Raw genomic sequence first — 15,100 nt, 5'->3', positions numbered from 1 at the left:
CAGGCTTACAAACAAAAGCCCAATTTTAATACCAGTCACCCTCAGGATTCAGCAAACTGCGACCTTCAAAACACTGGAGAGTTGGGTGTTGTCCCAGTTAGAGAATACAATTTAAGTACTTAAGTGTGAGTTTTCAGTGATGTTTAAAGCAATAAGTGGAATATGCTTATACAGGTGTAAGCAGTTTAGTTTGCACAATAACACACCACATACCTTTATTACAGCTTTGATCATACTGCAAACTGTGAGGGAACCAAATGTCCTATAAGGACAGACATCATAAGAATCTCGTTTGCCAGAGAGATCAAAACAATATATAACATTTATATTAAGAGTCATAAGCAATGTCAGCGCATCAGACTATTAGATGTTATAGCCAGGTTTATAAAAACAGTGCAAAAATTGTTCTCAACTCTCAATATATAATTTATTACCATTTTAGAATTCAGAATTTAGAATTCACACCTTAAAATAAAATGTATTCGATCTCTGGTGTAGTTTGTTATAAAATCTACAAGTTGTCTAAATATCATGTATCTCATAAATGTTATATTATTATATTTTGGTTAAATCACCCACCCCAAATACCATCAAAGTACTGTATAAGTAAGAATAATGACATTTTTCATTTTGCTCTAACTGATTGAAGAAAGTTATGAGTAATGAGTACACACTTTTTTACCAAACATGTAAAAAATAAAAATACTCAAATTCTTAAATATACAGAATACTGAGTGGAACGCTTGCAAAAGTCCTGTTCATCACAGAAAAGAAATCTCTCAGTGCAGGTCATGTTACTGTTCTATAACTCGTGTAAACGGCATGAACAGGCTCGTATAAAAGTTACGAGGGGTTTAGGGTTGAAGGTTAGGCTGGAATTTGAAACTTTCCAAACAACAAATGAGAAAATACAGATACTCATATTTGAATGTTTTTATGCTTTTGTTTTTCATCAAATCTTTCATTAGACAGTGTCTTTTTCTTAGATGTAAAATCATAACATTAACATTATATATCAAATCTTTGGAAGGAAGCACGATGCTCTGCTCTGTCGCACACTGATAAAATTGATAAAACTCTTCCCTCTCTCTAAATTTCATTCACTTCTCTTCCTCATCTCCCCTTATGTCCTATCAGAAATCAGATGAAGGTAAGCAACTCTGATTTAAGACAAGACTCTTCTTTCAAATGCCAACATAAAGAATGGAAGCATAGGCCATGAGATTACAGACCCTTACAATGGAAGCTTTTATTCACCTCTGCAACCTGCTGAAAGGAGGGGAATCTGCATCCTATAGACTCAGGTGCTTAAACCATTCACAGTAGAAAGAGTGGGACAAGAATGTCCCCGTGGCTATTTAATACAGTAAATTACTTAAATACTGAGATCGGTTGTGAAAAAATAAGGAAACTGCAATGTTTTTTTTTCACAATCAAAAGAAATCAGTTCAAGATATTAAGGGGTAAAGAAAAGTTAAACATTAAAACTGTGCTTGCTCAACCCCTTGTTTAGTTTTTTACTAAACCTAATTTGACAATCAAAGGAGTCATAGCCAAAGTAAGGTATCAACAGCTAAATGAAATGCATGAGTGAAATGTGAATGAATGTGCCAATCACATCACAATGATATGTGATTGTTAATCTTTTCGAACAAATAGTGTGCCAGTCTTAGCAAAAAGTAATTAGCCAACATCGCAGGTATAAGATCAATACTCTTCTGTTCTGTCCCGCATAGTTGAGATTGTGTACATGTTTGTCCATGAGGTGAATATGCTTTGCAAGCCGCTGGTTACTGTATTTGACAGCTGTGCATTGAATTTTATTTTGCTTGGTTTCATCACTGTTTCCACATACCTGCAGGATCCTGAATGTAAAAAGATCCTCTGTCATGTATGCTCGCTAAATAATGCACTTAGTGTACATCATTCTGACATCTTAGGTGACATGTGTTAAGGGCAGGAAGTGGGGTTCAGAGCAAGCAGCTCATGCTATAGTCAAAGTCTCATAGTTTAGTATGTAGTATGTTTAAATATTATGCATGTACAGTAGGTAGATAACAAAAAAAATAATAAGGAATCAGACAGAATCTGGAAATATGAGCTGTCTTGCTCCAAAAAAGTTTTGCAGCTGCTCGAAATCCTCCTAACAGCATTCTGTACATCATGTGAGACAGTTAAATCCTGACCTAATCAAATACATTTCCAGCACTGTCACATACTGTAGAAGGGCATGGTAAAGCATTATCAGATAAACATTTCCCAGCACCGTTCCTAATAGCTTATGATCTCAGATAGCCACAATGCATTCTGGGGTTTGTCACTAATTAAAGACACAGATTAAATGGACACTAAAAACAAATTTTCTTGTCCCTCATTTAAGACAAGTGGTGAGACAGGATCGTGTTTACTGTAGCTTTTGCTGGCTGCATTTGGCGAGTATGCTGTCTGACTCACAAGTTTAAAGTGCCTGGCTCGAGTTGCTGGCAAAGACTCGTGCAGACGCAGGGCTAGGGTGGTGCGCTGAGCAATGTGCTATTAAAGAGATGTGCAGAATGCTTACAAGCAATCACAACATTCCATGCAAGGCAATGATTCTCAATCACACTTGCATTATCGTCTCTATTGTTCTTGCAGACAGCGATAGCTGGGATCTTTGGTTTCTAAGCAGAAAAAAAGAACATAAAATATTCTTCAAAGAACATCTATCTCTAAAATCTGCCAAGTGACTCCTGTTATCTGATAGCGGTGAGATCCACCACCTACAACACTTTCAACTGTAAGCACACATCTCTTTTAATCCTGCTGCATTGTGTACCAGCTGCTTTTTAGTCGCTGGCAGCAGATCCTTTTTCTTTCAATTTTATGCTCTCTGGACTAAACCACACAGTTAGGCTTTACGCTTGCAGCTTTCAAAATAAACGTGTAAACATACAAAAGGTGAAGTCTTGACACCAAAGCAGACATGGCACTGGCCCATCAAAGAACAGCATATGTGAAGGAATTGGACCCGTATGGTTCTATTCAGGAGGCACGTTTTAAAAACTTGGCAGAGACAATCCCAACTGCCTGTACCACACACAGACTACTAAAAAGAAAAGAAAAAATATTAAGGAGGTATCAGCCTTATCCTCTGAGTCATTCGAACCACTTTCCTTTCCAGCATGCACAATGACCCAGGGCTGGGTACAATGGCTGAGTTCAGACAACAAGCAAATCAAGCAGCCGACACAAACAAGATTTATACGAGCCGGCACAAAGGCCGCCCACGAGGAGGACCGCCAGTGATCCTTAAGGATTTCGTTGCATTGAACTTTGCAGGGTCACTCTTCTGAAGGAGGCATTGACACCACCAAAAGACCTGGGCCATAAATATTCTGATTAAATGAGACTTTTGGGTGGGATAGTAATTATAGCAAGGTCTCTGTTTCTTCAGGTCCGATGGACATTGTTGTTTCAGCTTGGGGGGGCTAATACTTAAGAAACAAGATCGCAAAGTTCTCTCCTTTAAAGATCTGATTTGTTCACATTAAAAGAAAAATTCCTCGACTTAACCCACAATGAAGGGTTTAATCCCCTCACTGAGACTCGTGCCAAAGTCCTTATACATAATATATTTTAGGATGGAGTTTTTTCTGTGAAAACTGCAAACTACCCCGGCAAAAGTCCAAGCGTTTTACATCAAAAAACCACACTAATATCTTAAAGAATGCAAAGCTGAACTCCATCTCCATAACAATACGATCAACAAAGATATTGAGTGCTTAATCTTAATAATAATAATAATAATAATAATAAATATAATAATAGAGCTAATCAAATACTTTCTCCTGCTCCACATTGCATGGTCATTACCTGAAGATGCACAAGGCTCAGACGTATTGCTGTTGTTCTTCTTCCTTTCATGTTTGTATACCAGATGAGGTTTATTGTGTTCTTCCTCATTCTGCTCCTCATCAGCTACCATTAAAGGTTCTAGGAAGTATTCGCCATTGAAGGTTGTAAATGTACCAATCTGCAGGATCAAAGGGAAATACAGTTCACACAACATTAATTAATACTTTAGACCAAAAAGTTACATAAAATTACATAAGTTAAATAACTCTAAATAGTGGGTGGCAGTCTATCGCAGGGGACAAGCAAGCACATACTCTCAAAGGTATTTACACACTACAAGTAATTTGGAAATACCTGTTAGCCTAATCCACAAGTCTTTGGACTGCAGTTGGAAACTAGAGTACCCAGAGGAAACCTTACCAAACTCAGGGAGAGCATGCCAACTCTGCGCACACAGATATGAGGTAGAAATCGAACTCTCGACCCGGGAGGTGCGAGGCCACAGTGCTCACACGGGACATATTGAATTAAAAAACCTGTCCACACCGTCAAAGGAAAAAAAAGAAAAGAAGAATCGTCATATCTTATACTGCTCTTGTATTGGCCACTGGGTAGTGAATATTTGATTTAAAGATTAATTTAAAAACTGAATAATGTTGTTTTCATTAAGACTCGAGTCAAAGTCCCTTGCTTGAAGTGTTATTCTGTTTTATAAATAATAAATGTAAAGCATGTTTTTTTATTATGTGAATACAAGAAGCAGAGAGCATCTCTGTTCATTCCATTACTAACCCTATGAACATCAACATTTTAACTTTACTGTAGTTTTAATCATCTGAACAACACCCTAAGATTTTAGTCCCTAGAAAGCACAAACATTTTACTTGTCTGAGAGAACTGATTATATTTTGAACTTAATGACCACGTTTAGTCAGTGTGTTTATCAAATAGATAAAAAAATAGGCTTAACAGACTTAGACCTTCAACAACTGCTTAGTTCCTACAACACTAAGAACTCTGAAACCTACAACACCCCATGCTGACAGTTATTAATGTATGTAAAAAAGTAATTAACTCTAATGAAAGATGAAAATTCATCAACTTAACCCACAATTACAAAAAAAATTTATTAACTCTGATGAGAAAACTTTAATACAATAATTTAACTGACTGAAATCATGTCAGGAATGAGGAATGGAATCAGAGGTGTTCTGAGATCACTCTGTACATTTTTGCTTTGTTTACATGGTAATTTGATTTGCTCATTCTGACAGGATATTGTCGCTTTAAACACTACAGTATCTCTCTGAGGATTATTTCCACTCAAAGCAAAGAGGGGGAATTCTGACAGGAGAACACATCCGGACATAGCCTTAGGGATGGAAAGATGACATAACCGGGCACGTGCTGTAAAAACACGTCCACTCTGACATACCTCTACACCATGGATACAAACGCACACACTTCAGTCGTTCATGGTTAAAACCAATAATATATATAGTATTCCAATTCAGAAAAAAGATTAAAAAGGGTTCAGGATTAAAAGATCTCATCACTGTCATTTGTTTGAGGGGCATTCAAGTCAAACTGGGACTAGTGATGAAGGTTCTTATTAATGTGAACTGGGAACTGTACACACAATCATTCACAAACACCACTTGCACATTACAGGAAATCAGCTGGGAGTTATTGGCACATCCCCTATAAAGCCATGTCCTCAATCTAAGCCACATGCTTGGGCCATTAATGGAATTCCTGGTAGGCCTGGGTGAAACAAGAAGACTGATCATGGCTTTGGGGTGCGTTCTACACTGATATCCATGCACTAGTGAAACACTAGGAAAAGTGCATTAGTGTAGCTCAGGGGATTATATATATTATGTCATCTTTCCCCATATATATATATATATATATATATAGAGAGAGAGAGAGAGAGAGAGAGTGGGGGAGATAGATAGATAGATAGATAGATAGATAGATAGATAGATAGATAGATAGATAGATAGATAGATAGATAGATAGAAAAGTAGTTTTACTCTTACAGTATATCTGTGTTCTGTTATTCTGCATAATCAAAAGTTGCATTATGCCTTGAACATTCCTCATATTTTGATCTAAAATCCTGTGACTCCAGAAAAAGAGAAAATCCTACTTTAGAGAAACAGAAGAACCTTTTTTTCTGTGTTGCTAACAGTGTTGCTCCTTGTAACATTTTTGTACTGTCTGCCTACTCTTATATAAGACACTGAGTTCATGAAGGATCATTTCACCAGGTTTTGAGATGACATTGCAACAACAACATGAGTAAATAGATAAGAAGAGGAAGAACTGGCACTGCATTACTGCATAACAGGCTCTAGTTATAGGGTATCTCCTCACTGAATAGCTGTGAGCATCTGCACACAAGGCCATAGGAATACAACTTGTAATCGGGGTTATTAAATCAACATGAAGACAGGTACTGTCATCTGTGGTTTGAAAGAGACAGAAATGCTGCTGGAAGAACTAGGTGATTATCTCATCTCACAAGTACAGTAGACACTGTGTTTCGAAATTGGAAGGGGGCATATTCAGAGCTAAGTTATGAGTGTTTGGTGAAGAGGTAATACCTCAGCCATGCAGTGCTGACAAAGTTTTCAGACCCTTTACATTTTTTCATATTTTGTTATATTTCACACTTACATAAATGCATTGAATAAAATGCATTCAAATCCTTTTTTTCCTCATCATTCTACACAAAGTACTCCACAATGACAACATAAAAAAATGTTTTGAGTGTTTTATTAATTTATTTAAAAAAAAGAGGACTGAAATATTACCATTTACATAAGTATTCAGACCCATCACTAAGTAACTTGGTTCAAAGTCTGCTTTAAATGTTTCTATAATTCTCCTTGGCAGAACTGTTTAAGCTTAAACAGGTAGGATGAAAACAGTCATTTTCAGGTCTCTACGGAAAAGCTCTATTGAGTTCAGGTACAGACACTGGCTAGGTCACTTCAGGACTTTCGCCGAGTTGTTTTGAAGCCACTCTTGTGTTTTCTAGTCAATATGTTTCGAGTCATGATTTTGTTGAAATGTAAACTGTCATCACTGCCTAAGATGAGCTTGAGAAGGGATAGTCAGGATAACTCTTCATTTTTCTGCATTCAATATTCCCTCTATACCGACTGGTCTGTTTATAGTGTGACTGATTTCAGCAATTTAAGATGGGTTAACGTAACAAAATGAGTAGAACTTAAAATGTCTGAAGACTTTTTGTCAGCACCTTAACTACAGGCTTACATCTTACTTAAATGAAGAAAGTGATGACATCATACCTTCTTTTTTTGCCCAATACTGGCACAAGTAAGAATCAGCATTGAGTTCAGCAACATTTCCTGACAGTTTGGTGTAACCACAATATAATCATGTTGAAAAGTACAGTATGTTTTTTTATTATTATTATTATTATTATTATAATACTCTTGTCCAGAAGGGTTTTTACCACAAAGTAAAAAATGCATCTTACTGTAATTCAATAGACCGCTCATCTCAGGAACTGATTTTTTGGTTTAAAATCAACATTATTAACAAAATTTGCCAGTTAAGAAACTTGTGTTTAAAATAAAACTTAAAGTTTAAAAACTACTTTGTATGATATAAAACCAATGTTTTAAACATTATTTATTCATTTACTTTCTAGGTTTTTCTAGGTTTTGAACAATGAGTGATGATTTTTTTCTGGATGAGTTCATCATCCATTTAGGAGCCACTATTTAATGTTTGTTTATCATTAAAAACAAACCTAATAAATTATATCAGTAAAAAAAATTACTTTTGCAAAGTCATGCTGCTGTTCAGAAATGAGTGCTGAAATGAAATGTTGAACCCCATCGTGTCCTGTGCAGCCCTGGTTAACTCTGCAGAAAGATTTAAATATAGCATTGGAGAATATTAATGTCTACAGAAAAAGAAACAACAGTTGCTAAATCAGGGTATTTACAGTAAATCCAAAAAGGAGTTACTTTTCCACTGTGCTTGTGTTTGTATAAATGTCTCTGTGCCGGTGAGACTGCAATATAGATTAATATCTTTTTACTTTATGTTGCTATACCCATATTGCACTATATTATTTTTATTATTATTATTATTATTATTATTATAAGACAGTTGCTGAACTTTCTGCTTAATTAGTCTCCTAAATGTTTTTGGTCGAGTCAGAGTTTAAGAATTATTCTCACATTAACATTGCAGTGTCCTCCACCCACAGCAAGATTGCTTTTTTTTTGCTGAGGCGTCAATATAAATCATGATGAAATAACTAAATGCATAATTTGTTAGATGGGCACTTCCATATTCAATGCTGTATCCAGTTTTCTATGCATCCAGAAAACAAATTGATATTTTAAAACACATGACAACATATAAAGATATTTTTTTATCTTTATTGCAGAAAATGTAATAATACAGGTGACACATAGCCAGGACAATAACATGTATCTGAGCAACCAGTCCACATACTTTAAAAAAAGCTGAATGATGTATTGCCTATTAAAGCCCATGAATGACGTGTGTTCTATGGTGCTGCCAGTACCACAGGGGTTTCCACACAGTTCCTATTTACGGCCTTCTTCAGCGTGAGTAATCCACTCACTAAGGTAACTAATGAATAAATGGGCACATGCAAATTGGTCACTGAGGCACATTTTGAAACTGCTAGATCAAAGAATGGGAAATTACAACCATCTCACTGCCTGTTAAAAGAAGCTAGTGACCAGCATTTTAAATACAGCAACTAAAGTGGCACAAGTAAATGTTAAAAGCAGAAAGTCCTGGAGTATCCCTGGATTGATTATTTTAGTATTCATGACGATGTCAATCAAAAGGTAGAGAATAGAACAAATCTAACCCTGAGGATGATAATAAAACCAGTAAGGATGTTCTAACTTCGTATAAACAACATCAACAAGGTAGCAGTCTCAATCTGCCTTTGATTTACTTATGTAACCCCAAGATGATGCTGTTGAGGAATTATTTTATATTTAAAAAAAATGTATTACACTGATGTGCATGAATGAAAAATGATTAAGAATTGATCTTTGTTGTTTTGTTATAATTTGTTGTAATACAACAACTATTTGGAGCATTCTTCATTCATTCATCTTCAGTAACTGCTTTATCCTGATCAGGGTTGTAGGTGAATTCTGCTTTATCTTTATCTTACTACTGAAAATGACAAAAAAAAATTGACAAACACATGTTTACATTTCATAGTTACATATTAGAGTGGCATGGTGGTGTAGTGGTTAGTACTATGGCCTCACACCTCCAGGATCGAGGGTTTTATTCCTCCCTCGAGTCTGTGTGTGTATAGTTTGCATGTTCTCCCCATGCTTGGTGGGTGCAGATTAGGACATGCAGATTAGGCTAACTGGCATTCTCAAATTGCTCATAATGTGTGAGTGAGCATGTGTTGTCCAGGGAGTACCCCGCCTTGTGTACTGAGTTCCCTCAGATAGGCTCTAGGCCTCCCGCAACCCTTTACAGGATAAGTGGTATGGAGAGTAAGTGAGAAAGTTATTCACATACTGTATTATACAGCCTTATTCTTACAAAGAAGAACATAAAAATCTAGTAGTCTAGGCCTTTTTTTTACTGCATTATGCTTTATATTGTTCATCACGGAAGTGTCAACCTACTGCCAGCTGGCAGATTCACAACAAGTAACCTGCTTCCTACTGCCAATCTCCGGTATTTAGGTATCTGTTTAATCATAACCCTATACCCTTTCAGCCCCAAACAAAAGGCCAGAGCAAACATTTACTGAAGCCCGTTCTGGATTGTTCAGTGTAGACTTGATCTATTGGCACATGCACGAGCAGGGAGAAACGTGAGGAGGAAAGCGTTCCGCTCTGCAACATCATGACAAGACAGGAAACAGACAATTGAGACACTGAGAGATACAGCGTTTTCTCATGAACGCAGGCAAACATGTTCATGGGGATGTGTTCACATGGATGGCACAGAATGGAATCCCTCAAATAGTACCCCAACTTTGACCTCTAATCACTTTTCTGAGATGTCTATTAATTGTATGTGCTGGCATTTCCTGAGAAATCATTTTCAGTGTTCCTGGTCACAATCCAGAGCCTATCCCGAGAACACTGGGTGTGAGGCAGGGCGCACCCTGACTGAGTTGTCAGTCCATCCTAGAACATCATGCACACACACACACACACAAACATCCACACACTCATACTACTCACACTTATTCACACCTATTTAACAAGCTAATTCAGCTAATGGCATGTTTTTGAAAAGGTGATGAAACTCCACACTGTGTCTTGTTGCAACACTACCTGTTCTGTTTCAGCTTTAATAAATCATATCCAAATATAATAACTACATGTAGTTAGATTATTATAATGCCCTGGGCATTGTTATGAGTAACTATAGAGCAAGAAACGCACGTGGCTGCAGGCTGTGGATATGTGCCGAGACCCTGCAGTGCGTCTGGTACCCTGGCACGCTACAGTACTCACCAGGCCGGTGCACAGGCTGAAGACGGCGCGGTGCTGGCGTTGTCCATTGACGTGTCCTTGGAAGAAACAGTGTCGCATGTCCCCGGGGTCGTGTCCTCCTCGGCTTTCCGGCGCGCCCAGGTGCGTCACTGCGTACGACGGCGCGATGAAGGACGCGTCGGCGCTCAGGTTCAGGTGGAAGCGCTCGCCGAACGCCTCGATGCGGTAGTGCGCGCGCAGGTCCGAGTCCGCGCTCCTGCGCCTGCGCCGGTAGTGCCGCTGCTGGGGGAACGACTCGCCGAAATCGTTCAGGCGAACCGGCGTTACTATTTCGTACGCGGACAGCTGCTTGATAAAACTTTCTGAAAAGGTGAAGGAGGGGGAAGAAAGACGAAATCATTACGGTGTATATAGACTCATTAGTCCAGCTGTAGTAACCTGTTAAAGTTTAATTACACAAATGCTTATATTAATTATTTGCCTATAAACTTGCACAGACTCGACAATTCCATTCATCATGCATTCACAAACTTTCTCCAACTTTTCTGAACTCTTGTAGCTTGAAGTCTACCTTGCTTTGGGTGCAGTCGATGCATGTGCAAGCTCCAGGCGAGTCCAGCAAGGTGACACATGAGTCCCAGCAGCCAGATTACCAGCGGCATGGCTTTTCTCCGGGAAGCAGAAGCCGCAGCCTCCGAAAGCCTCCCCACCACCGGCTTTCTGCTTTCCTTCTCCCGTCTTGTCAGCAGCGGCTCATGGGATTCTTGGCTCTATTCTGCAACGCCAGTGCTGCCGAGCGCTCCGGCCTCCTCGCAAACCGGTTCTGTACATCCGCGTCACGCCTGGAAGTCCAAACGGCGGTTATTCGTGGCGTGTTTGAGAGTGTTTAAGTGTATGTTCAGGCGTCGGTGCCAACTCGGCTGCTTTCTCTCGGCCATCCATAAGACACCCCTCTACACTCCAAGTGCTGCACGGAGCCCAGAGCCTGGCCACGCCCACTCCGAGCCCTCAGCCAATCCCTGCGGCCTCCTCTATCCGGCGGGCTGCCTGCTTCTCCTTCTCCTCAACGCATAATGGCAGGGATGTCCAAAATACACCGGCATTTCCATTGATCACTAATATACACAAAAATAATTGACAAGCAACACTGTCCCAAGGTTTATGGACCATCAGTTTCATTTATACTTAATGAACATCACATTCCAGATTTAATCCCTCTTTTCCACTAGATTTTGGAAGGGATTTGAGCTCATTCAGCCACAAGAGCATTAGTCAAATCAGGCACTGATGCCAGGTAAAGCACTTTTTCTTTCTTTTCACGTTTTTTTTCATTTATCCCAAAGTTGAGTTCAGTGCTCTGTGCTGGACACTCAAGTTCTTCCACCTTGTCAAAGTGTTTAATGGATCTCACTTTGTGCACATGGACATTGGCATCTTGGAAGACCTCAAAGTTCCAGGTTTAGGTAAGGACCAAATATAGACCTAGTGTGATGTGATGATCAGGTGTAAAGGGTTGCAGGATGCTTATTCAAGGAGGCTTAGTGCATGGGGTCGGGAACTCCCAGGACAGGGTGGCAGTCCATCGCAGGGCACAAATGCACACATATTCATACAGTCATTTACACACTATTGGCAATTTGTAAACAGCAATTTGCCTAGAGTTTCATGCATGCACACACAGACATACAGTACTGTACACACAAACACACACAGGCAATGTGCCAATTAACCTAGTCTGCATGTCTTTGGACTGTGGGTGGAAGCCAGAGTACCCAAAGGAAACCCACCAAGCACAAGAAGAACATGCAAACCCCACACACACAGACCCGAGGCAAAAGTTGAAGAACCGTCAACCCTGCTGCCCATTTAACTACAGTGTAACTTAACATGGAATTTGATTAGTTTATCTTGTGTTAAGTTTGTTTAGTATCATTTTTCTTTTAGTAATTTGTCTTATATGTATTTCAATTATGTGTATTTTAAGACTTATACCTTTGAGCACCTAATTTTTAGTATATATTTAAGGTAAAGTTTTCTTTTTCAATGTGTAAGGATACATAAAAGTCTTACAACAGATTTACGGACTGATTATCTCATTATAGACTGCATAATATACCTAAATTACAATTTCTAATTTATTTATGTCAATAAGAGTAGTGGTTTATGGTTAGTATTAGTATCATGCACAAACAAGCAAATTCTTTTTGTTCACCAAAAAAGTATGAAGATTTGACTCCAAAGGTCTGGAAAAATGTTTCTAGAGATGAGCTTAAGATAAACCTTCAGCAGTGAGGCGGGATAGTTAAATAGCAGGTTAAAGGAAAAGGAGTGGTCATGTCATTGTTACCCTGTACATTTTTCCTGATAAGGATATCAGTATATATATGGTAAAAGATTTTGTTTTACTGCATAAAAAACTAAGAAATTCACCTAAGGATCTAATGGTCCAAGATAAGCAATAGTTCTCAGACCTAGTGTGTACCTTCCCATACCGATTTCTGGAGTGTTTATGTGGAAAACACTAAACGTCAGCTAATTTTGGTATTCACAGCAGCTTTGTTTCCTTCAGGCCACTGTTATTCAGCATCATGCAGAGACTCTAACTAATCAAGATGCCTAAAGATGCAGTAAATACAGTTTAATTTCACACATGTGGAGCTTTTCATTAAAAAAATGTTCAGAGATGCTTTAGGAGGTTTTAATCGGATGTTTCTTATAATGAATCAGTGTCATAGCCTGTTTTTAAGAGCTGTTATGTATGGAAAGGTTTATCATGCCTGTTAATGACTATGCACAGTGTAGTAACACAATACAGTGTAGTAACACAATCCTTTACTTGCCTCATATCTAAAATGCATTGCTAATTACCATGTTAGTTACATTGAAAGAATATCTATACAATATTATTACCTTGTATCCAGCATCATTTACATGTAACTCAGTTTTTTAGTGTTGTATAGATACTATGCAGCTGCCTTTTTTTTTTTAAGTTAAAAAATTATTAATTAAGAAGGACTGCCAGGGTCATCCTCTTTTGTCTTATTGACATGAAGCTTAGCAGACCCTAAAACTATTGTTAAAGTGAATTGGATAATCCTCAAATGGTGCATTTTTGTGTTTTGTTGAGAGAAATAAATTTAATTACGCAAACTGTATGCATTTACAGTATACTGTATTACAACCATACTGAATTTTGAATTTTGATTTGGTTAATTTTATATGACAGCAGCTAATTCCAGCTGTAAAACTTATATTAGTGCACTCATTTTAATAAATTATTGTTTCTATAGTGACAACCAAGAATTTGATACAGTTGATATGGTGAAGCTTTCTGTGAGGAGACGGTTATTTAACATTTCTGGAAAAAGTCTTTAGTGTCAGCACTTTGTAATAGTCAGCAGTACAGCTGCAGTTTCAGGTTTTTAGAAACGGAAAGTCTTCAGGAAAGCGGGCTCTGTGGTTTCTCAGTAACATGACAAGGTGCATTTTTTTGTCTTATTAACTTCACAAGAAGAAGGAAAAAAAGACTGGTGAAGGAATGACTGTTGCATGCCACAATATTAAAGTAAACCATAAAGTATGAAATAGTAATGTATTCTGTGAATTATTATTTAAATTGTAATTGTTGACATGTGAGGAATAAAAAAAATTTTTTGTTATTATTGTAAAAAATAAGCAATTCTGTGGTGGTAACAGTGACTCTCTTTCACCTGTGACTGTATTATACCTTAGTGTTTTCTTTTCCAATAACAGCAAGCCTGCCTTCTTATATGAAGTGAATTACTGTGGACCACCGGGACAACACTAAAATTTTGATAGTCACAGTAGGCAAGGAAAGGCCAGTTTATTTGTATAGCACATTTCATACACAATGGTAATTCAAAGTGCTTTACATAAAATAAGATAAAATGAAATGAAATAGAAAATAATAGCAATAAAAACTTTTTGAAGAAAATTTTAAATTTGATTTAAAATAAAAATAAAAAACTCTTTGCAATTAAACTTTTAAAATAATTTAAATTAAACTAAATTAAATAAAAATTAAACTAATTAAAATGAATTAAGATTTAATTTAAAATAAAAATGAAACACTTTAAAATATTAGGTAAACATAAAATAATGCAGTCAGTTCGGACGTAGCACAGTGCTCATTCAATAAATGCACAGATAAACAGATGAGTTTAAGGTCTAGATTTAAATGTGACTAATGTTTTAACACATCTGATCTCTTCTGGAAGCTGGTTCCAACTGCGGGCAGCATAATGGCTAAAAGTGGACTCCCCTTGTTTTGTGTGAACCCTTGGTATTTCTAACTGACTCGATCCTAACGATCTAAGTGGTCTGTTAGGTTTATATTCAATCAGCATATCTGTAATGTATTTAGGTCCCAGGCCATTGAGTGATTTATAAACAAGTAAAAGTACTTTAAAATCTAAAATGTTACAGGGAGCCAGTGTAAGGCCTGAGAACAGGTGTGATGTGCTCAGATTTTCTGGTTCTAGTCAGAATCCTGGCAGCAGCGTTCTGGATGAGCTGCAGCTGTCTAATGGTCTCCTTGGGAAGGCCGGTGAGGAGACCATTACAATAATCCACCCTGCTGGTAATAAAGGCATGAACACGTTTCTCCAAATCTTGATTAAATACAAAACATTTAATTCTTGCAATGCTTTTGAGATGATAGTATGCTGATTTAGTTACTGCTTTGACATGACTACTGAAACTAAGGTCTGTCTCCAGAATCACCCCAAGATTCAAAACAGTAG

At 37.6% G+C, this 15,100-nt stretch overlaps 1 protein-coding gene across 2 annotated transcripts in view; it reads right to left on the bottom strand.

Annotated features, from left to right (window-relative positions):
* The window catches only part of LOC128508869 (A disintegrin and metalloproteinase with thrombospondin motifs 20), a 90,745-nt gene extending 79,481 nt beyond the window's left edge, over positions 1–11,264 (bottom strand). For both annotated transcript variants that reach the window (XM_053480365.1, XM_053480373.1), the window contains exons 1-3: positions 10,909–11,264; positions 10,359–10,699; positions 3,853–4,012 (exon numbers count right to left, since the gene is read on the bottom strand). In XM_053480365.1, the coding sequence (XP_053336340.1) occupies positions 3,853–4,012; positions 10,359–10,699; positions 10,909–10,999 (592 nt within the window). In that variant the 5' untranslated portion in view covers positions 11,000–11,264. The remainder of the gene's footprint in view (positions 1–3,852; positions 4,013–10,358; positions 10,700–10,908) is intronic.
* Positions 11,265–15,100: the final 3,836 nt, after the last annotated feature.

The sequence above is a fragment of the Clarias gariepinus genome, chromosome 2, assembly GCF_024256425.1.
Source record: "Clarias gariepinus isolate MV-2021 ecotype Netherlands chromosome 2, CGAR_prim_01v2, whole genome shotgun sequence".
NCBI lineage: Eukaryota > Metazoa > Chordata > Actinopteri > Siluriformes > Clariidae > Clarias > Clarias gariepinus.
This window is presented reverse-complemented; position numbering and strand designations above follow the sequence as displayed.